Source organism: Diadema setosum, chromosome 8 (assembly GCF_964275005.1).
Source record: "Diadema setosum chromosome 8, eeDiaSeto1, whole genome shotgun sequence".
Taxonomy (NCBI): domain Eukaryota; kingdom Metazoa; phylum Echinodermata; class Echinoidea; order Diadematoida; family Diadematidae; genus Diadema; species Diadema setosum.
Window position 1 is genome coordinate 15,818,805 of NC_092692.1, and position 21,292 is coordinate 15,840,096.

The 21,292-nt window shown below is 38.7% G+C and overlaps 1 protein-coding gene across 1 annotated transcript in view; it reads right to left on the minus strand.

Annotated features, from left to right (window-relative positions):
- Window positions 1-20,068, minus strand: part of LOC140232028 (VPS35 endosomal protein-sorting factor-like) — a 31,244-nt gene extending 11,176 nt beyond the window's left edge. Inside the window, exons 1-20 of the mRNA XM_072312179.1 lie at window positions 20,043-20,068; window positions 18,193-18,283; window positions 16,410-16,640; window positions 14,814-14,933; window positions 14,205-14,235; window positions 13,877-13,959; window positions 12,887-13,015; window positions 11,656-11,740; window positions 10,790-10,964; window positions 10,129-10,176; window positions 9,275-9,368; window positions 8,390-8,467; window positions 7,976-8,098; window positions 6,544-6,590; window positions 5,620-5,731; window positions 4,944-5,060; window positions 4,083-4,136; window positions 3,290-3,370; window positions 1,432-1,494; window positions 899-984 (exon numbers count right to left, since the gene is read on the minus strand). Coding sequence (XP_072168280.1) covers window positions 899-984; window positions 1,432-1,494; window positions 3,290-3,370; window positions 4,083-4,136; window positions 4,944-5,060; window positions 5,620-5,731; window positions 6,544-6,590; window positions 7,976-8,098; window positions 8,390-8,467; window positions 9,275-9,368; window positions 10,129-10,176; window positions 10,790-10,964; window positions 11,656-11,740; window positions 12,887-13,015; window positions 13,877-13,959; window positions 14,205-14,235; window positions 14,814-14,933; window positions 16,410-16,640; window positions 18,193-18,283; window positions 20,043-20,059 — 1,865 coding nt within the window. The 5' untranslated portion in view covers window positions 20,060-20,068. The remainder of the gene's footprint in view (window positions 1-898; window positions 985-1,431; window positions 1,495-3,289; window positions 3,371-4,082; window positions 4,137-4,943; window positions 5,061-5,619; window positions 5,732-6,543; window positions 6,591-7,975; window positions 8,099-8,389; window positions 8,468-9,274; window positions 9,369-10,128; window positions 10,177-10,789; window positions 10,965-11,655; window positions 11,741-12,886; window positions 13,016-13,876; window positions 13,960-14,204; window positions 14,236-14,813; window positions 14,934-16,409; window positions 16,641-18,192; window positions 18,284-20,042) is intronic.
- Between the last annotated feature and the right edge of the window lie 1,224 nt (window positions 20,069-21,292).

The window sequence follows — 21,292 nt, forward strand, 5'->3', positions numbered from 1 at the left end:
GCAAAAGTGACTTGATGAACTTGGAACAAATACCAAGGCTCCCACATTCTGACATTGCTATGTTATACAGTCCAATGGGGACAAGGGTTATTGAATGAAAGCAAGAGATTATTAACCCTAACTGCATGGGGAGAATGGGGTAAGGGGGCTGGTAGGTCCCCCATAATGAATTATAAATGTGCAAATGATTCAAAAATATGCATATTTAATTTTTTTTTTTATTATTATATTGTCAGGTTCGGCACATGAAGATATATCAGCGTGAAAATTTTCAAGTTCAGTGGACATTGCATTTTAAACACTCCATGGGGATCTCTGGGGTCCTCCCCCCCCCCCCCCCAAGCATTTTCATGGCTCAAAACAGCAAAAGACGGTCAGTCAGAGTTAAAGCAGAGGGGTGAAGATATGCTATAACATATTATTTTCATCAGTTGTCTTACAGTTGCTCAGTTTTACTACTTTCACATAAATCAAACTGTCATATCTGGATATATCCTTACTCTTCATGGAAATCAAATTCATGATTTATGATTGATGTGCTTTCAGCAGCAACCAAAAACTTCAGACACAATTTACTCTAATAACATGCAGTCACTGTCCACATTTTGAGGTCTTTTTGATGTTCATAAACAAATCACTTTTAATTTTGAAAATCATTGAATATGATGATTTTGAGACAATGTGTCTGTTTCAAAGACCCCATAGATCTTGCAAACTCCTACCCCATCAAGACTGTTCAGCATTATTGCATATTTGATCTGCAAAATGATTTGAAAAAAAAAAATCAAATCTGATTTTATTTTACAAAAAAAGGTCAAATCTAATTCTATTAAAAAAAAAAAATCATATGTGAAATACTTTTCAAGAAATGATGTAGCTACTAGCAAGACTGTCTCACCTGCAGAATGCTTCCATTATTGTCTTGCAGATTTCTACCTTCACAGCGTCTCTCTGGAACATGTCCACAAATGGCAGAAATTTATCCTGCCAAGAAAGAAAAAAGATGATAAAATAAACAGTTTGAATAATATTAGTCAAAGGGTGCAGGCCCTGACCTTGAATCGAATAGAAAATATACCTCTTCCTCAATCACACTGTAGCTCTAACACTGTGGCATAAAGTACAAGAATAAGGAACAACCTCTGAGGAACAAAATATATATAACCAGTCATAATATAAAGTAGCTGTACTTTGAAGTGTTTTCCGATCTTGTCCACCAAGGCATAAACATAACATAAATCAAATGTTTTCATGTGGGAACTCCAACATTTATTGTTGTTGTTTATCTGATACATATTAATTTATCATGAAATGAGAGAGACTGCAATCAAATCTAAATACATGATCCTTAATGAATGCAAAGTGAAGGGAGATTAAAGAGTGGAATCCTCAGAAAGTAAAAAGAGTCATGATATGCATTCTGCTACTCACCATTACGAATAGGACAGCAAAGTTGTGCATATGAGCAAGAACCTTGGACATCACAGACTGCAGCTGTAGGGAGATAGATGGATGAACAGATAATTAAAAAGAAGAATAAATAAAATAGATAGATAGACACAGAGTATAGATAGATACAGATGGATAGACAGAGATAGATTCGCAGATAAGGTTATATATAGATAGATAAAAACAGATGAATAGAAAAGAAGATAAAAGATAGATAAATAGATGGATAGATATGTAAATACATAGACAGAGACAAAAAGATAGACAAATACAATTGTAGAAGGCTAGATAGAGGAAGAAAAGCAGCAGGTCACATGATGGGTCACATGATATGCTACATAACATTCCATGTCTGCCAACTGGAGCAGCAGGGCGCTACACTCATTTGCTCTCAGGGCTACTAAAACTCACTGTCTGGCAAATGAAATGCAAGGGCACGCCTTTTGGGGCAGTACAAAGAAAATAATTTGTCATTTCATGCAAGGAGTCCTATAACACACATTTCTTTCATAGATCTGATGTTCACAATGTCATCAGTATCTCCTGGGTTCTACTTCTGAGTTGTACAGTTTAGCCTACAGAAGACAAGATAAAGTTCGTGATTTACTTTAATTCTAAGTGATGACATTTGGATAGTTAAACATGAAATATGACATAAGTTCCTTTTTTTGCCATCAAATACCATTTCTATACAAAATATTCTGTTGAATTTGAAAACAGTGTTTGAGATGAACTACCGAGTACACTTAACACCATGCAAAAAACATTAAAATCATATGCCATATTATTCAAGTAGCAGTGGTTAACTAGAAATGTCGCTATGGCGACTGGTATGCCTCCGCCATAATGCATAGTTCTCCGAATATGTCTATAGCACAATGTCTTGACAATGTGTAATGACAGTTCACGTAACTGGCAAAATATTAAAAATGACAGGTTTGTCACAAATGCATTGAGTGTTCACTTTCCTTGAACTAGGTTTATTTGGATGAATGGCTACACTGTCTAAGAGTGCAGGTATTTGGGGATTTGAGGATTTGTACCCAACTTTTGACCCTTTTATAAGTTTAAAAAAGAAGTGAAATTTAGCACTGTCACTTGACCTTTGACCTTTGGGCAAGGAACTTCCAAGAGAATCTGTATTGAGTAATACATGCATACACTAAGTTTCAACAAAAAATCCTGCAGGCATTGCATAGATAAGAGAGAAATACATGTAATGACATTTTGATGAGTTGACCTTGACCTTTAACCCATGACTCCTAAATCCCTTACGTGATCACTGCCAGTCAATACATGCATATGATACTAAGTTCCATGAAGATACCTTTCAAAATATTTGTGAGATATGGAGAAAAAAGTGAAATTTTAACATTTTCACTTGACCGTTGACCTTATGACCCAAAGCTCTCTCTGGGGAATCTTTATTTGGTAGTTCATGTATACACCAAGTTTCAAGAAAATACCTCTAGGTATTGCATAGATATAGGGGAAATAGTGAAATTTTGAGCATTTGACCTTGACTTTTGACCTTTGACCTTGAGCATGTGCGCACAAAAGTTGATAGGCACAACTTCGCCCACTCATACATATACATGCCAAGTTTCATTAAGATAACAGTTTTTAGATACGCTGTCCACAAAATTGATTACGGTCGGAAGGACGGACGGACGGACAACCCGAAAACATAATGCCTCCGGCGACACTCCGTGGCGGAGGCATAAAAACACAGACTATCTGCAATGCTCTATAGTACAGTAACTTTTGACACATCTTTGCCCACGTGAAGAAAATGAAAGGCTTTCTTAATGTCATCATGAGCTTTTAAAGGCCACCATACCTGTGGGTAGTGTTGCTCAAAGGCTCTGTCTGGTGTCATGTGTTTGATGATATCTCCAAGGATGGTGTTGACCTCTTTTTTCTGTGAACAGACACAAAATGTTTCATCATTAATCTTTCCAGCTGTCACATTTGAAAACCACTCAAAAATTTATTAAAACCTCCACTGATGTTTGGTTGTATCATTTAGAAAACCCCTCACAAAATCCATTAAAATCTCAACTGACATTTGGTTGTACTATCCAGGAATCAGTTTCTTTAAAGGCTTCAGATTTTGCATATATTTCAATTGTTTGGTAGACTCACAAAAAAAAAAAAATAAGAATAATAATAATAATAATTGCACAATATTTGGGGAAACTTGTCAAACAAACAAGTGTAGACAAGAAAAAGGAAAAAACATCATACATCAATTCTTTATCCACTGCCAAAATACATCAAATGGACGATCAATAGTCACTCTTGAATCTATAAAGGACATTTCTTGTCAAAGTGTTGTCTAAATAGGTATAACATAAGTCTTCTTTCATCTGACTCCGATGAAAAAATAAGAGCCATGCAATTTCATTTTTCCTTGACAAATTTCTCAAATATTAATTGGATGGAAAAGTACAACCCAGTATTCAAACTTGAAAACAATTCTGCATCTATAAAAACTTTGCTGTAGAATGATCACCAAAATATCATTCTACTTATGATAAAGACACAAAAAACATTTTTATGAGGAGAGCAAGGCAAAAAAAAATTATGGACTAGAATACTGCACTCTAGAACTATCGAGAAGCATTACTCACTGTGAAATGCTTGCAGGGATATTCCACCCACACCTCAGCACAGCTGATGTAATCCTGGAAGAATAATGCAGAAAGGAAGTCTCGCAATCTCTCTCTTACAACTCAACTTTTATTTCGTCCTCTGACTGTTACCAATGCTTTCTCTTGTGTCTGTGGCTCAAATATTTTTGAACAAGCAAACAACAAGTGAACAATCAGAGTGCACTCTGCAAAAAGTGATTAATGCATTGGTGCATTCACTGTTCACCTGCGATAGATAGATAGATAGATTGATAGACATACAGACAGACGGATTAACTGACTGACTAATTGATTAATTGATTGATTGATCATTAGTTGACTGACTTTTGTCTAAATTGCTGATTGACTTACTGACTGACTGACTGACTGATTAATTGATTGATTGATTATTAGTTGACTGACTTTTGGCTAAATTGCTGACTGACTGACTGACTGACTGACTGACTGACTGACTGACTGACTGACTGACTGACTGACTGACTGACTGACTGATTGATTGATTGATTGATTGATTGATTGATTGATTGATTGATTGATTGATTGATTGATTGATTGATTGATTGATTGATTGATTGATTGATTGATTGACTGACTGACTGACTGACTGACTGATTGATTGATTGATTGATTGATTGATTGATCGGTCGGTCGATTGGATTAACTGACTTGCTGGCTGACTGACTGAATGACTGATTGATTGACGGGTTTGCACAAAATCACAGGACAAAGACACGCATATATAAGACACCTCCTGTAGAAACTAACTAGCATTGACATGAAGATGCAGAGAAAATTTGTGGAGAACGGTAGGAGGTGTTGCATTCTAGTCCTTGACCTTACCGATGGGTTCTTGAGCTTCATGACAGCCTTCCAGACCTCGTTGAGGACAGACAAGCGGTGCTGCTCCGGCGGGTCAGCCATGATAAGGTTGGTGCCCAGTGACCGATACAGGTTATGCTGCATGCACACAGGGCAATGATGGATAAAACTGCTGTGAATATACTCCACTTCAACTTTCAAGATACATGTCACGAGAAATGGCTTACAATAATTATAGGCTGCTTTAGCTCTCCTAATACCACTAAATTGATAATGATGATCGAAGTGGTGATTACCCATAACAACCATCATGATAAGAATTACAACAATAGTAACTGTAAAAACAACATGATGATGATTATTATGACAATAATTACAACCTACAGTTATACTGTAGTCATACTAAAAAAAAGATGCTTGTACAACAGTATTTTCAACAAGAACTGATCAATCTGAAAATTGAATGTGTCTCTCATTATCTTCAACATTACATGATATACATTGCTTTCAGTTACCATTCAAATTTCTTGCTCCAAACATGTTGCCAATATAATGACTTACTGACCTCACATCTAATGCACAATATGCTCTTTCTTGCATATTTCCACCTTACAGCTTTTCAAAGTGATTCTCTTGATAAGAAAGAAGTGGATGTTAGATGAAAGAGTGCAATGACCTTGGGTTTTATTCAACTGACCTTTGGGAAGCCCTCCTCTTCACTCTCCTTGATAAGTTCAATGAACTTCACGGCTCTGCTGGCAATGAACTCTGGCTTAAAGGCTGACATGATGGAGTTCAGCAACAGGGCACTGCCAACAATGACATCAATAAACAGAATGAATTAGTAAACACAGAGGGTTAAAATGACAATTCATTCCTTGGCAACAATGTCCATATTTTGAGAGTATTGAGTGTTGTCATCATAACTATTTACAAACATTTCACTGCAACTGCATCTCTAGTATGCAAAAAAGAAAAGAAAAGAAATAACCATTATAAAATCGTATGTGATACTTTTCCTTCCACAAACTTACATTTTATGCTTGTTATCATATAATTAAAGGGTGTTCATGGAGTAAATCTGGATAAACCTTTCAATTACAACAGCTACATAGAAATGCTGTCATTTCTTTGTTAAGCATTGGAGCAATAAATTCATCTCCTTTCAGTATTTTTTTTTCTCATAAATTCAAGATACAACACCTCAGGAAAGGCAATATTCCATATCTTTTGACAAAATTCCATGAAACTAATGAAACTGAGTGGTACAAATTCATATAACAACAACAAAAACTGTTAAACAACATGACACACATTTATACAAGACCTATCACTGTGACCAACAACTGTGACTGGAACAAATAGAAAATAATAAAATTTCTACAGCAAATAGGCATCACTGTCTTTGAGTGAAAATAGTCCAATAAGATGCAGGTAGAAGTTTGTATCTTGAATGTATATGAAAAAATATATACAGCAGAGACAAATTTATCACTCCAGAGCTTACAAAGAAATGTTGCTCTCTTCTCATCATAATCATATTGCAAATTTCTGCACAGTGGAAAGTTGTACATCTTCAACATGTACACACATAAAAAATAACAACGGTCTGAAAACAAACCTGTTACACTGCTTCTGACATCTCTCCAGAATTTCAGTCAAAACGGCCTGTTGAGGATACAGAATAGTAAATTAACCCGTTGAGGACGAGTCCCGAGTATACTCGGGCAAGCGTCTATGGGAAATGCGTGTTGTAGCAAAATCAAACCGTCCTCAACGGGTTAAGAAAGAAAAAATGGGGTGGGGGAATGATGGAAACCATGTCATTTCATGACAAGCAACATTGTTCTCTAGGATAATAACAAGCTATGAGCTCTTGTTCCTGAAAACTTCGTTCAGAACTGATTTTACAAGACTTTTTTCTATTTAATTTTCTCCATTGATCAGTTCTTCTACACATTTGACACTTCATGAACATCAAATGCAAGGGACAATAGATAATGCAAGGGACAGTAGATGGGGAGGCAGCAAAAAGCCAGATTATTAACACAGAAGTCTATCATATTTCTTCAAAATAATCAGGGCATAGTCGTTGTAGAGTTAAAAAGTACAATGTATAGCATGCTGCAATAGTTCACTCTTGGATGTTAATTAAGCCAGGGTTAAGCCATCAGCTAGAAGCTGGAGGAGTACTGGTGCACAAATGTTTACTCATCTGCTCTTGAACTTTGAGTCTGACAAGTAATCAACAGGTAGTACAACCACTTAATCAAACAAGCCAATTCAGCCGGGTCCATTGAACAGCACATCAGATAATTTTATGCTTCTCTCAGAAGGGTATGAAATTAGACCTTCAGTGCGAAGACAAGTATGTCAAGATGTTTAGCTATCACTGTGTGGAGCATAGGTATATTTGCACAATCATGTCACCATTTGAATGTCCCAAAGATTACAGGCTGTCTTGTATGTTTCGTGCACACAAGTACAATGTAATCCATAGTGTAGACGGGAGTGAGTGCATACAGTACAAAGATGCACTCTTCATCCTGCACTATTTGCCATGAAGAGGTACATGTGACATTTGTCTATAGAAGGGGGAACAAATAATTTGGCATCCATGCACTTGTAAGTCGTAATAACAATATGAGTGCAACCATACACAAAAAGTGGCACATGGGACTAATATCTTTGTCCAGTTCTGATGAAAGGGATAACAAATAACACGCAAACCATGCATTTGTAAACAGTAATTTCAAAATGAATGTACTCATTCATACACCAAAGTGCCCACATGAGAATAAACACTATGGTCCTAATTCAATGTTAGTTTAAATTTAGACAATGGTTTTTGAAAATTTCTTCTGCGTAAATACGCATGACAGATTGCATGCCCCAACAGACGTCCAGTGGCAAACGCGACTTGATACGCGCATGTCAAAGGTACGCCTATTTCATGCTTATCCATGGGCTAAATGTAAACCACAGTTTTAAATTTAAGCCATCTTCACAAATTCGTGCCAGAGTCTGTGTTTGGATTTCCAAAAGTTTTTCACCTCGGAGGCATTATGTGCGATGCACTGTAGGATCCAGTCCAGGGCTGGGGAGTAGAGGGAGAGGTAGCTAGCCATGTCCAGCCGCTGCACTGCCAGGATGTTTTGCACTGTGTCTCCTTGGAGCTGTAGTGTGAAATGAGAAAACAGTGAGCTCTGAAGTCTTGCACAGCCAACATTCTCCTCTGTACATATTGTATCAACCTGTGAGATGTCAAAAACTTTCTCTGATCACCACCGGTGAACACATACATACACACGAACATCAAAAACATAACATACAACATGAAAACACCAACTTACAAATTTATATTGAAATCAAAATCTGAGTTTGAGAGAGTAACTCTCAAGAAACGACAAACATTTTTGTTATCAAATCACTCGCAAGACACGGGTCATTTTCATAAGTTAAAATACCTGTGAGTACGTGTTCAGGAAGTCATAGAAATTGCTGATGAGATGTTCTTTCACATTGGGAGCCACAGCCATGCCGACCTGTGAGAGAAAATAACCATAGATATACAGTAGATAAACATATGCATATCTTACTATATGAATCAAGTTCACACTGCAGGAGCTACTGGCGCACGATGGTCTAAGCCTCTTTGGACAAAACTGCAAATAAACAAATATGATGGAGTGCAAGCATTAACCAATATGAAACTCAATGTGGAATGTGTGGATGTATGAGTCTCAAGGCATGTCTTAATAGATTGAACAAAAGATCAATCTACTGTTGCACACACAGTAAACCATTTGACCATATCCATCAATTTGCCAATTAGCCACTCCTCTTAGTAGGACGTTTGTTTTGAAGAAAAAAAAAAATACCATAGTCAACCATCTAGTGACAAGAAGTACAATTTCTCCATTTTTTCAGCAAAGTGAGATGGAGCACTGTTCACTCACAAAGAATTGTATTTATATGTCAACTAAATGATTTATGGACATGGTGTAAGGGATTGAGGGAGATTTCATGGTTATCACTCTTATACGTATATGAATGTGTGCTTGCAGCAGAAGTTAGACAGTTATGAGCATTGCAGATCATTTGATATATGTATGCCAGGAAGTGGATTGCTTTCCAAAACATTTTCCCAATAACATTACAAAAGTGGCAGGAAAACAAATGTACATTGACCAAAACACACCCTGCTGAGATATATTACCAGACAGGAGATTGACAAATTTAAAAGGCTATACTTTAACAAATGCTGATAAATTACTTACAAATAGAACAAAAAAAATACTGATATCTCATTATCTTTCATCGTCAAAGGTGCAGTGACAGAAGGCACGTACCCGACACAGATACGACCTGGCATAGATGGCCACCAGAGGATCTCCGATTCCACGGATCTGATTGGTCAGTCGCAGCAGAGCCTGAGAGTACTCTCTGGACAGAAAGAAATATTTCAGGTAAATGAAATGAAGATAAAACTACGATGACCAAGAGTGCTCGTAGGCATCATAATCCTCATGCTGCTTTTATTCTGAAATCACAACATCCTACTTTTTCTGGAAGAGACCAGTGAAGTCAAATTGTGTGAGTGAAAGTGACAGCCCAACTCCTGAAAGAGCATTTTATGGCACAATATGAAAATGGTACAAAAAATGCAAACATACTAATTTCAGTTATATTGTCATTTTACTGCAATAAAGCAAAATGAGCAAACAAAATATGTTAAACTTTAAATGGGTGATTCTGAAGATGTTCTGGAAGTGATTAATTGCATGATCCTAAATTTGATGTACCACGCTATCAACCTCAAGAACTGCTGAATTTGGTGTTGGGTTTTTAATGAGGGATGGTAGTTGCCTGCCATGACAAATATTTCTGGAGAATATGGATGACCCTAAAAGTTGAGTCTAAGACACCTTTCTTTCTCATCTCTGCATTTGACTTTCTAATTCTGATTTGTTTGACATAGCTGCACAGGAAGCAACAAATGCTTGAAAAGAGAGTTACCGTGAGACCGACAACTCCAAGTTCCCCCCCGAAGGACCATGCATTGGGGCTAACGTGCAGTACCCAGGGGGCACAAAGTACTATTGCAAGGGGGGCTACAACCAGAAACTTCATGATTGATAGTCCCTGTATGTATCCACTGAGCTACAACAGCTCCATGATAATGAATGATATGAAAGCCTCTTACCCTTCCGTCAGAAAGCTGTAGCACTTGAGAATAGCCGTCTCAACATATCTGAGTGTCAGTTACTATTAAGGAAAGGTCACAGGTAAACATGACCCTTACATTTTGCTCATCTTTTGGAAAGCAAAGGAAGGTTCACAAATGTGCTAGGAATGAGTCGTATGTATTATGTAAAATTCCTGAAAATGTTGTGCTCTATAGAGGGTCTCACGTGGGAGATTTTGGTGAAAGAAAGTACAAATACATATATATGGTGGTCTTTCTCATCATTTGAAATACATTACATCATGTGAAGTTGCATGACATTAGCAAGATATCATGATGCTGCTCTGTTTGTTTCTTCTCTGTGCCAATAAATTTATCAACTCTAAAAGTGATGATCGAAGGAGATTTGTGTAACACCATTCAACATGTACTGTAAAACATGAAATTTTCGCGAATTGGAGCCGACGGCCTTTTTCGTGGCACAAAATTTTCGCAAGTTGCCTTTCACATTCAATGCGTATGGTGTAAAACAAGAACTTTAACATGCATTTTAATTTCGCAAATCTTGGCTTTCGCGAAATTCGCGAAATTAAAATGCACATGAACATTCCTCATTTTACAGTACTAGCTTCCACAACATTCCACAAGCTTAAGGACTGATAGCATCAAGGAAGGATACAGTCGGGGGATGAGCTCCCTGATGGACGCTATCTTGAAGAACCAGTTCCGGCAGGTCTCCTTGGCGGACTCGGGCACCTGGGACGGGGAGAACTTGGTGGGGAGGACCTGGGGAGTGCTGGACCCGGGCGGAAGGTAGGTGGACTTCTTGTGGATCCTGTCATAGACCAGACGTCCTGCAATGAGAACCAGAGTAAACCACATGAGAATAGAACCTTGATCTATCATTTTCTGGTTTGTTTTTGTTTTGTTTCAATCATACGCAGCATTCTAAACATGTTTGTGAACCTTTTCCATCTAATCTGACTTGCTTTCTATCTTCAGACTCCTGAGGGCAGTGAGGTGGCTCAGACAGTAAGGCTATCTGCCATCATCAAAATCAAATGGCTCGAGTTCGGGCGCAGGTTCAAATCCCAGTGAGTCTTACTGATTAATGTTGTATGTCGTCCCCTCTAGTAGAGGCAAAAACAATCTAAAAACCCCATTGTGACTCTGAATCAAGGGGTCATATAAAATGCAGCACTACATTGAGATACAGAATTGATCAGAACAGCAATTTCATTATTGAAAAGAAATACCTTGTGAAAAAAGCACAGAAAGAACCCAACTACACAATCACCATAATCAATTTTAGTTACACGGCTACATTCCCTACCATCAATATTTCCAAAATATTGCAAGTTACTCAATTGTATTCCTACACCAGGGTTGAGAGGGACAGCATGAACTAGACACCGTATCAAAATATCTCCACATTGGGCAGGACTGAAATTCAGTATTATCTGATTTGGGAGTCCCGAGTCTCATCCACTTTACCACAGTACCCTCATACATCACAACTCTTTGCTGATTTACATGCTGACTCACCAAAAGTGTCCAGAATGTCTGTGATGAGGACATACTTGCTGGGGTAGAACTGGATGACTGAGACGTCTGCCAGCAGCTTGGAGCACTATAAAATTAAAAAAACAAAACAAAAACCACGAAATGTGAAAATGTGCATCAGAGGTAGAAATGATACTACATTTGCTCTCAAGACCAATTGCATACAGAAACCCCATGTGATGTGCATCAAATGTATGGCGAAAAACTATACACCAAAGACATGAACTAACAGCATTGCCTGTTACAAACAGGTACACTAGTGGTCTGAGTGACATGCCCTCAAGAGACCATGCTACACACTCGTAACATGATTAAATCATGAAACATAAACAAAGACACTCCATATGGAGAGCAGACTACCAAATAAGGTGCCTCCTTGAATCTTAATGGGGCATTCCAATTTTCAATCAATAACTTTTCACAAGTCAAAAACATCTCTATCCACCATACAATGTTACAAAGTCTCTGAACTACTAAATTCATAGCTGATCTTTAAATTGGCAAAACAATTTGTAAGACCCGAGTTTACGCTGCTCTCAATCTAATTTTCAATTTGTGCAGACATAATAAGAATGCGTGCAAGTTTCATCCAATCTTCCTCCAACATAAGATATGAAGTGAAATTCAGTGGTGCCAATTTGATGAGAATAAGATGATTTCGGCAACACAAAATCCCCAGGACTTGATGGGTTAACCAACAGAAGATATGGTTGCAGAGTCAGCAGCATGTCTGACTGAGACATGGGAAAACCCCTCATTCAGATCCCAGACACAGCACTATTTTGAATGATATCTGCTGCATCAAGGGGGCTTTTCCTCTAGGGAAGAGGAAAACGATTCCCACCTTTCATGGTGGAAGATATAGTGGAAAGCTGGAGGGAGCAGCCAACAAATCAATGCAAGTCAAAGATCACACATCACAACATACAGCTGTTTGAACATCCACTCCAGCAACTAGCAGAGATGCACAACCAGGGCCCTGTTGCATAAAAAGATGCAATCAAAGAGAAGTCAGAAAATCAAATGTAAGTCAAGTATTAGCCAATCAGAATAGAGTATTTAGGGAATTATGTTTAACATTTTGACTTGCGTTCAATCTCAACTTTTATCCAACAGGGCCAAGGAAATGTGTGTGGTACAAGCTCCTGACTTTCACAGGATTTGACCTCTCTTGTAATGTGATGGACCACCGACAGGGTGTGGCATTTGTTACCTGGATGGCAATCTTGAGGGCCTTGACCTTCTGATCCTGGTCCCAGGCGTTGATGAGGGCCTGATTGAGCTCCTCGATGCGGAAGACGTACTCCTGCTGGCTGAGGTTCAGCATCTCCTTCACTGAGCCCTGGTGATGGGAACACATGATCAGACTTTTGTTATACACTGTCCTCTCAGATTTATGATGTCTACCACTGGGTCCTATGGGGGCAACTCAGTTTGGTGTAAGCTCATTACACAGCTGGTGTAGCATCTCTTTTACTGAATACTGTGATGGTATTTTTGTCTGGTGTTAAACTCCACCATCATTGTACTGTGTGGTAGCATCCCTCACACCAAGTCCTATGATGGTAACTTTATCTGGTGTTAGCTCATTACTCAGCCTCATCAAGCACATTATCACTTTCACACAGCCTCGGGATGGGGACGTTATTTAGCGCTAACTTTTGCAAAATCCCTTGAGCAGGTTTAGCATCCCCTTCCACTGGTGATGATTATCACCTGGTGTTTGTCTTTCACACTTTTTGATCTACAACATAAAGCTTGGTGTTCACCAATAACTGGGTCATATTAAGGTGACAATGTACTTTGTTGTTGGGGAGGGATTTGGAGGGAATTAAAAAAAGAGAAGAGTTACTTCAAAGGAGATGATGAATAGCAGGTTGCCACTTCAATTCATAGCAAGTTCAAAAATTAACAAGAAGGAACCAAAATAACGCTGTATAACTATCACTGTGCTTAAGATTTCACTTATGTTAAAGTTAAAGAAAGAAAAAGAAAAAGAGGCTGTATCAAGCAGGGAATGTACCTGTAAACATGCAAAAGTGAACCCGTCAAGACATTGACATATACCTGCTTTTAATATACCTGTAATTAAACACTCAAGTCATGAGCAGGAATAGCAACATGACTTCATATCAAACTGAACAACCTTAATGTTCACTCATCCAAGTCCGATGCAGCATATTCAATGGACATAAGAACTAACCTCCTCAAAGTCGTCTAGTTGTTCCAGTCTGTTTTTCATCTTGTCTGACACACTTCCCTGGGCTACCTGGGTCTTCACAGCCACTGGGAAAAACAAAATGAGCAAAGAAACATATACATATAAACCTACAAATCTTTTGGTCCTGTGAATAAAAGGTCGTACTTCAAGCAAAATGCTAGTATACTTTCGAAGGATGGGCAGCTCTTGCTGCAACACGTTGTATACTACATCTGCACATAAGAGCATTAAAACTGATAAATTTAAAACAGATACAATAAGCAGGAATCATACATACTGCACTACAGAAAAATATATACATTGTACTTACCTTTCTCTCTATCTGCTGGCGACAAGAAGCTCTGGTAAGAAATGAATAAAGAAAGAAACAAAATATACAGATTACAGCAAATTTTATATAACTGTGAAACATGCTGTCATTTAAATGTATCCCAGTAAAATTTTGGAATTTGCACAAGAGATTATATTTTCACAGAAATCCAAGACTCCTGTCACACTGCCACATTCCTATGACAGAAGAATATCGTCACACGGGAAAGAAAACTTGTCCTGCTAAGTGTCTTTTTTTTCTTCTTCTCAGTACGTATTTCCAAGGAAGATTGCATTCTCTCTGTCAACACCCTGATGTTGATATACTGACAACATAATAAGAATTTCCACCTGTAAGACCCTCTTGAAGCTCAAGTACTTTCTTTCAATCCAGAGTTAGACGACATAAGAATGCTATCAACATATAGTGTGCAATAGTAAATGTGTAAAAGAAAAGAAATATATGGTACACTTATTCTTCTACTTCACTTTGCAAAAACAAAACGAAACAAAACAAAACAAAACAAAAACCTCACTGCTACCAATTAAAAATACTTTACAACAACTATTCACAAGCAGTATGGGCAAAGATAAGAAGTGCAGTGCTCACTGTTGTGATTGAGAGCTTTTCTGACGTGGTGTATTTTCCAAGGATTCCCGCCTTCTTGCTGGACCATGGCTCAAAGGAGTCATCAAGATCCTGTGATGCTGATTTGGAAGTTGATTGTGCCTGTAGAGAAAAGCCATTACGGAGCATCAGTGAATACGTGGCGTGGGGAAATGCAATTTACTCATTACTAGATTCCCTTCTCTGTATTTAAAAGCGTGCAATAAGAATCATAAACCACGCCGGATATTTTGCTCATACCAATTGTTTTTTCCATCAAAACAGAATTCTGAAAATTTCAGACCTATTTTATTACAATCTCGGAATTTTCATGTATAAACTAGCAACTAATGAATTACCATCTGTTTTTATCCACATGTTCAAAAGAAATCGCTCTAGCCACTGTTATCCCACTCGCCAGAGTGACGCCTATCACCTTCCCCGTACTCGCACTATTTTTGCAAAGAAAACAATTATATTTACTGGAGCCAGATATTGGAATGATCTCCCTCCAGATATCACTTCTTCCTTATCTTTATTCACCTTCAAACGCAAATTAAAACAGCTATTACTTAGTGGATACACACTACCAAGCTTTCAGCAACCTTTTTATGCTCCCAGTCTTTTGTCCTTGCCCGCAGCACCAAGTTATTCAAGTTATTTCATGGTACCGATACATCTTTTAATAATATAGCATTTTTGTTTTTCAAACACTGCGAGATTTGTATGCAGTCTGGTTTGTGCGATATCTATGTGGTTCATTAGTTTATTACTCATTGATTTTTTGTACTGGTGTAATTTTAGTTGGTCAAGACAAACATATCCGTTCTCCATGTAAAATTATATGCCTATGAACTCGGGAACCTACAGTTTTACAAGCTTTAAAGCTTTTATGTAGGCCTCATCATATTTCTTATACATACTAGTGACATTTTCACACGATATGACCATGTACATTTGTGTCAAGTATATTTTCTTTTCTTTTTCGTCTATAATCAAAAGACATGATTGTATATATATTTTGTATTCTTGTTTTGTTGTCAATAATTTTGTAATCTCATCATTGAGAAATGGAAATATGAAATACGTAATTTGACCAGAACTACAATCCCATGAACAGTTATTACATATTGTACATTCAAGTCTTGTTGATAGGATGACATCCACTGGGAACAAGCCTTTACTTGTGATTACAGAATAGCGTTTTTGTTTTTTAATTCAACTTTTTATTTACTTCTTTTTTCCACCTGTCACTCATTAATTGTCCAATGTATGAGTATCTTCATTATTGTTCATACTGTTTGAATATTGATGCTACCAATATATTCCTTGTGTACACTACGCTTGACTGTTATCCAACAATTTTACGGAAATTGAATTTAATGATAATAATACAGGGTACTTATAATGCACCAATATTACATGACTACTGTGCTCAAGGAGCAAAATTAGAATGAAGTAGAATGGAGAGCATGTAACTTCTGAGGGAAAAGTAGAGATTCTAGAATCAAGATTTCCATTTCATATGACTTCAAAGTATGAATATACAACATTTATGCTGCCAAAGTTTTTGAAAAAAAAGAGTGGACTGCCACACACCGAATCCTTGGTAGAAGAGCCAAGTGAGGATGACAGCGGGTCTGACAGAGGGTCTGCCTTGGGCTTGGCCGCTGCGGCAGCAGCGAACATGGAGAGGGGATCGGAGCCTTCCAGGGCACTGCTCAGGGGGTCAGTGAGGGATGACGCCTTCTTGGCAGGCTCCTGCTGCTTCTGTCCTCCGCTGGTGCTGCCGCGGCCAGACTTGCGGAGCTTTGCATCTGCCACATGCACCTGGGATTCAGGAGAGTGGCGATATAGTTGACTCTCGGCAAATGAATACTAATCAGCGTAAATTCAGAATACAGTCAAACTGGTGATCTATTAGATCTGCATGATATATTGATGGTGCTACACAGCTGCTCTTGTGGCACTCAAATCAAATATTTCCCATAATGACATCCAAGAGCATGGGGAAGACATAAGGTGAAAGGGGTGGAATTAAAAGGACCATGTACAACATAAAGGTCATGACCGACTCTAAATCACAGTTTAGCGTTATCATCATATAGTGCTGTGTTATCAGTGTAGCATCACTTATGGACAATCCACCCAAAAGGGAGGAGGTGATGGCAATAAGAGCCAGCAATTTATGCATATCAAAGCAATAATTTCATTATAATCTGAGGCAAATATAGAGATAAGAGTAAGAAATGAAAATCTGAATACATGTGAATAAGTCATCCTACATAGTTTCTCATTGCCTACTCAAAAGGATAGCATACCCGAGACAGCCCTTGCACATTACCCATGATACAGCTGTATACAGTATTTAGTTCACAAAATACACAAAAGTGCCACTGCATGCATTTTCTGGAGGGTATTTGATTACTTTAACAATATCGGGTGATTTATCAAATTGATATATGTGACCGTGCACCACAAAACGAAGAAAAAGTCGCGCCCATTGATTTTACGTGAGGACTCAAAAAAAGGTCAAATGGGTCAACAGAGTCAATCTTGAGCTTTTCATATTTTCTGAAAGAGCTATCCTTCTTCTACACTATTCTTTAGTTTGGGATCATAGCATGAATGGGAAAGTGTGTATTCAGCAGTTTTTCTACAGCCCTTTTTTTGGGAGAGTAGAATGATCAGGTATGTCTTAGAGGCCCCTTTTCATTTCTCGAAATCCTGTGCACACTCTTTACTTTCAAGTCTAATAACTTGTGAAAGAATAAAGCTACTGCTTTGAAAGTTGGCATTAATCATGTTCATAATGTGTTGATAGCACATACTCAATTTCAGCTTAATCTGATAATCCTTTCATTGCTGTTGCTCCAGTTGCTAACATCCTGTGTTTTGTCCCTTTCACCGCACAGCTAGTACGGCTTGGTAAGGATTAAGCGCTTGAATAGACCCTGTACTTCAGAGCCTCTTTTCTCATTTCCTACTTTTCCAGAGTGTGTGCTTTCTTTCCAGTATTTAGATAGGTTAGAGGAATCCATTTGAATTGAGTTATACATCATTTTAAAGCTTACAGTCTGCTCTTTCAGAATCTGTCCCTAACTAAAAATCCATGTCAGGCGACTTTTTGTCGGTTTTGTGGTGCAGGGTCACATATCATCACTACATTCATTTACTGACTATTTTGTCTACTGGCTGGACTGATGATTTGTTGACAGCAATAGTCTACTACATGGTGTTATTTGGAATTTGTACATTCTAGCTTTAAGTTTTCAGGTTGAGCCTGTGAAGCGGCTGCCATTTTAAAATGTCTTCACTTTCAGGTACACTATTTTCCTTGAATAATTCCAACTGCTGGGTCAGCAGTCATGGGCATTCCTACCGTGATTGGTTTCAGGGGGTGATCTGTGGTGATCTCTCCCTTCAGGAGACGACCTCTCTTCTCCGCCTCATAGTCCCTCGGACGAGCTAGCCTGTAGAACAATGTAAGGGGAAAGAACTTTGTGAGAGCATGTTGCTTTCAATATGGCCTCCTGACTCGAGATATTTTGCGCCATTGTGCTATGCCCCCTTAGGATGCTCTGATTTTCAGGCAAAAAGTACACCTCTATATGAGAACTAGTAGGCCCCTTCGGAAAAATATAATGAATCCATGATCATCTGAATCACGTTTTAGAATCTAAGTCATAGATTTTAAGAAGTTCAGGCAAACATTTGACAGTAGATACAATATACTGCTTCTCATATTGACAACTGACACATTTTCATATGTACACTAGACAAAAAGTGATCTCAGTTAGCTCAGAAAGTATACATTACTGAGGAAATGCAACATGCAGACCAAGATCTCCTGATAACCTCCAGCACCTTACCACCTGGAAAGACAGCTGGGACATGAAGTTTCATCACCTTTTAAAAGTGCTCCTCCCTACCAGTCACCTTGAGGAGTAGACACCCATTATTACAGCCATCATACCACCTACATTGCCACACTCTGGATAAAGTCACACGGGCAAAAAGTATCTTGGGGTGACTGTCCAGCAGAACATAAGCTGGGACAACCATAGCAATAAAATCTCCAGTAAAGCAAGCAGAACACTGGGCTCACTCAGAAGAAATCTAAAAATAAGTTCCAGTAAGATCAAGGAAAGAGCATACAACAACTTTGTAAAAGCAGCACTTGAGTATGCCTCCTGTGTTTGGGACCCTGCTACTCAGAAAAACATCAATGAGCTAGAGTCTGTACAGAGACAAGCTGCTCACTTTGTGCTTAACAGGTACCATAACACATCAACTTCAAGTGTCAGCCAGATGATCCAAGACCCTTACTGGCTGGCAGTTCCTTGTACACTGCATCTCATGCTCTTTATACATGCTCTCATGCTCTTTATACACTGCATCTCATGTACACTGCATCTCATGCTCTTTATGATCAACAATGACCTGGCCCACTGCCAAATAATCCAATCAAAACTCCTCCCACTACCCCCTCACCAATGATGCTCTCACAGTATGCAGTAAACAATTCCACTTCCAGTTTGTCACTTGCAGAATACAATACACTTACAGCTCAAGGCAGGGGGTAATTTTTCGATTTTCCTACCAAGGACCATAAAGGACTAGAACAGCCTTCCAGAGAGGAAGTAGTGGCTACTCCAACCCCTGACACATTTGTCAAGTTGCCTCTTGTCAAGGCCACCCAGCCAGGGTCGATTAACAAACCATCATGGGGCCTTTTTTTTTTTTAAGGAAAAGAAAAAAAAAATGTACGTTAAATAGCAATTCAAAACTCAAAAGTTAGAAGGTCAATCAATGCAGGACAAGGCAAGCTTGGCCTACATCCCTAGTGCCATGATAATCAACTTATTGATTGTGGGCATCCTCGGCAAGACAAGACAAGCAAGACAAGACAAATGTAGGACTAGGAATTTTAGGATAGGAAAAAAAAAAACGCACAATCAAAATTCAAGGTCCGCCTCATAAGGAACAAAACTCTTGGTACAGCAGGAAACACAATACCTGGGACTACAATAAGACAAAGTACCGCCCATCGCATCGTATCTTGAAATGTTACCCTCGGCATTTAATTTACTATCACTCTGCCCCAATTTCTGTGAAAATTAAGAGAAAGCAAATGAAACTAGCAATAAAGGCCCGACTAAATTGCGAAAAGTACCACACAATAGTTTCAACTGCAAAGGCCATGAAAAAATCAATGGTTGTATTACGTACCACTCGTAGGTCGCCATCTTCACCGGCTTTGGACTTATGGCTTTGATCAGGTGAGGACTGTTGTGTTTTATGGTGGTGGAGCGCGAGCCCGATCGGCGCGGCGGATCACCGGCGGGCGGGCGCGGAGGGTAGAGGCGTGGATTCCGAGGGCGTGAATTTATTCTGGGTCTCGTGAGCTGAGAAGCCTGTTTGGTGTGCATAGTCACGATCGCAGAAAAGTCATGCACATTTTTCTTAGTCATTAGTGTTGCAAGCGTTTCCCGATATGTACATTGTTTTCACTTCTTTTCTTTCTTTTTATCTTAACAAAAGAAGGAACAAATGCCTCTTTGGCCATCACCATTTATAGTGGAAACGGATGGCGATGAAAAAAAGAAAAACAACAACAACGAACAAACACAATGACAACAGCAAAGATTTACACACTGCCTTTTAGAAGACTTGACATCCCCGAGGCATATTAGGGCAATTTACCCCCGGCTAAATACTGGTTAGTGATAAGGTTAGAGTAAAGATTAGGTTTAGGGTTAGGATTAACTTCAGGATTAGCTAGGATTAGGGTTAGGGTCAGGGGAAGGGTCAGAGGCCTGCCCAGGGGGTAAGGTTTGCCCTAGACCCCCCCCCCCCCCTGTATAGATATACTTCAGTGCCGTCTTCAGTCCGAAGGTTGGCGACTATGAACCTCCACTCTGTTCTGTTCATGGCCGCCTTACTACATGCAGCCACACTCTTTCCTGTCCACTCCTTTATGTTGTTACACCACACACTGCGCTGGCGTCCTCTGCATCTTCTGCCTTCTATAAGTACTAGTACACTTTTTGGGATGTTCTGATGTATTTTAACATGGCCAAAATATTTGAGTTTTCTTGATTTGATGTCTTTCATCAAGGTTTTTGTGACATTCAGATGATCTAGAAACATACTGATTTGTTTTCCTGTCTGACCATACGGCCCAGGCGTCTGAATATCCACATCTCGAATGCAGACAGTCTTTTCATATCATCCAAGTACAATGTCCATGTTTCACAACAGTAAAGGAGAGTTGAATTCACGTAGCATTTAACCAGTCTGAGCTTGGTTGCAGTAGATATCTTCCTTGGTGTCAACACTTTACTCATTTGGTTAAACTTTTTATAGCCATTCCAATTCTTCTCCCTAATTTCTCCACCATTCTTCCCATCTTCATAAACATTTTGTCCTAAATATGTGAATTTACTGACTTGTTCCAGGAGAGTGTTGCTGATAGAGAT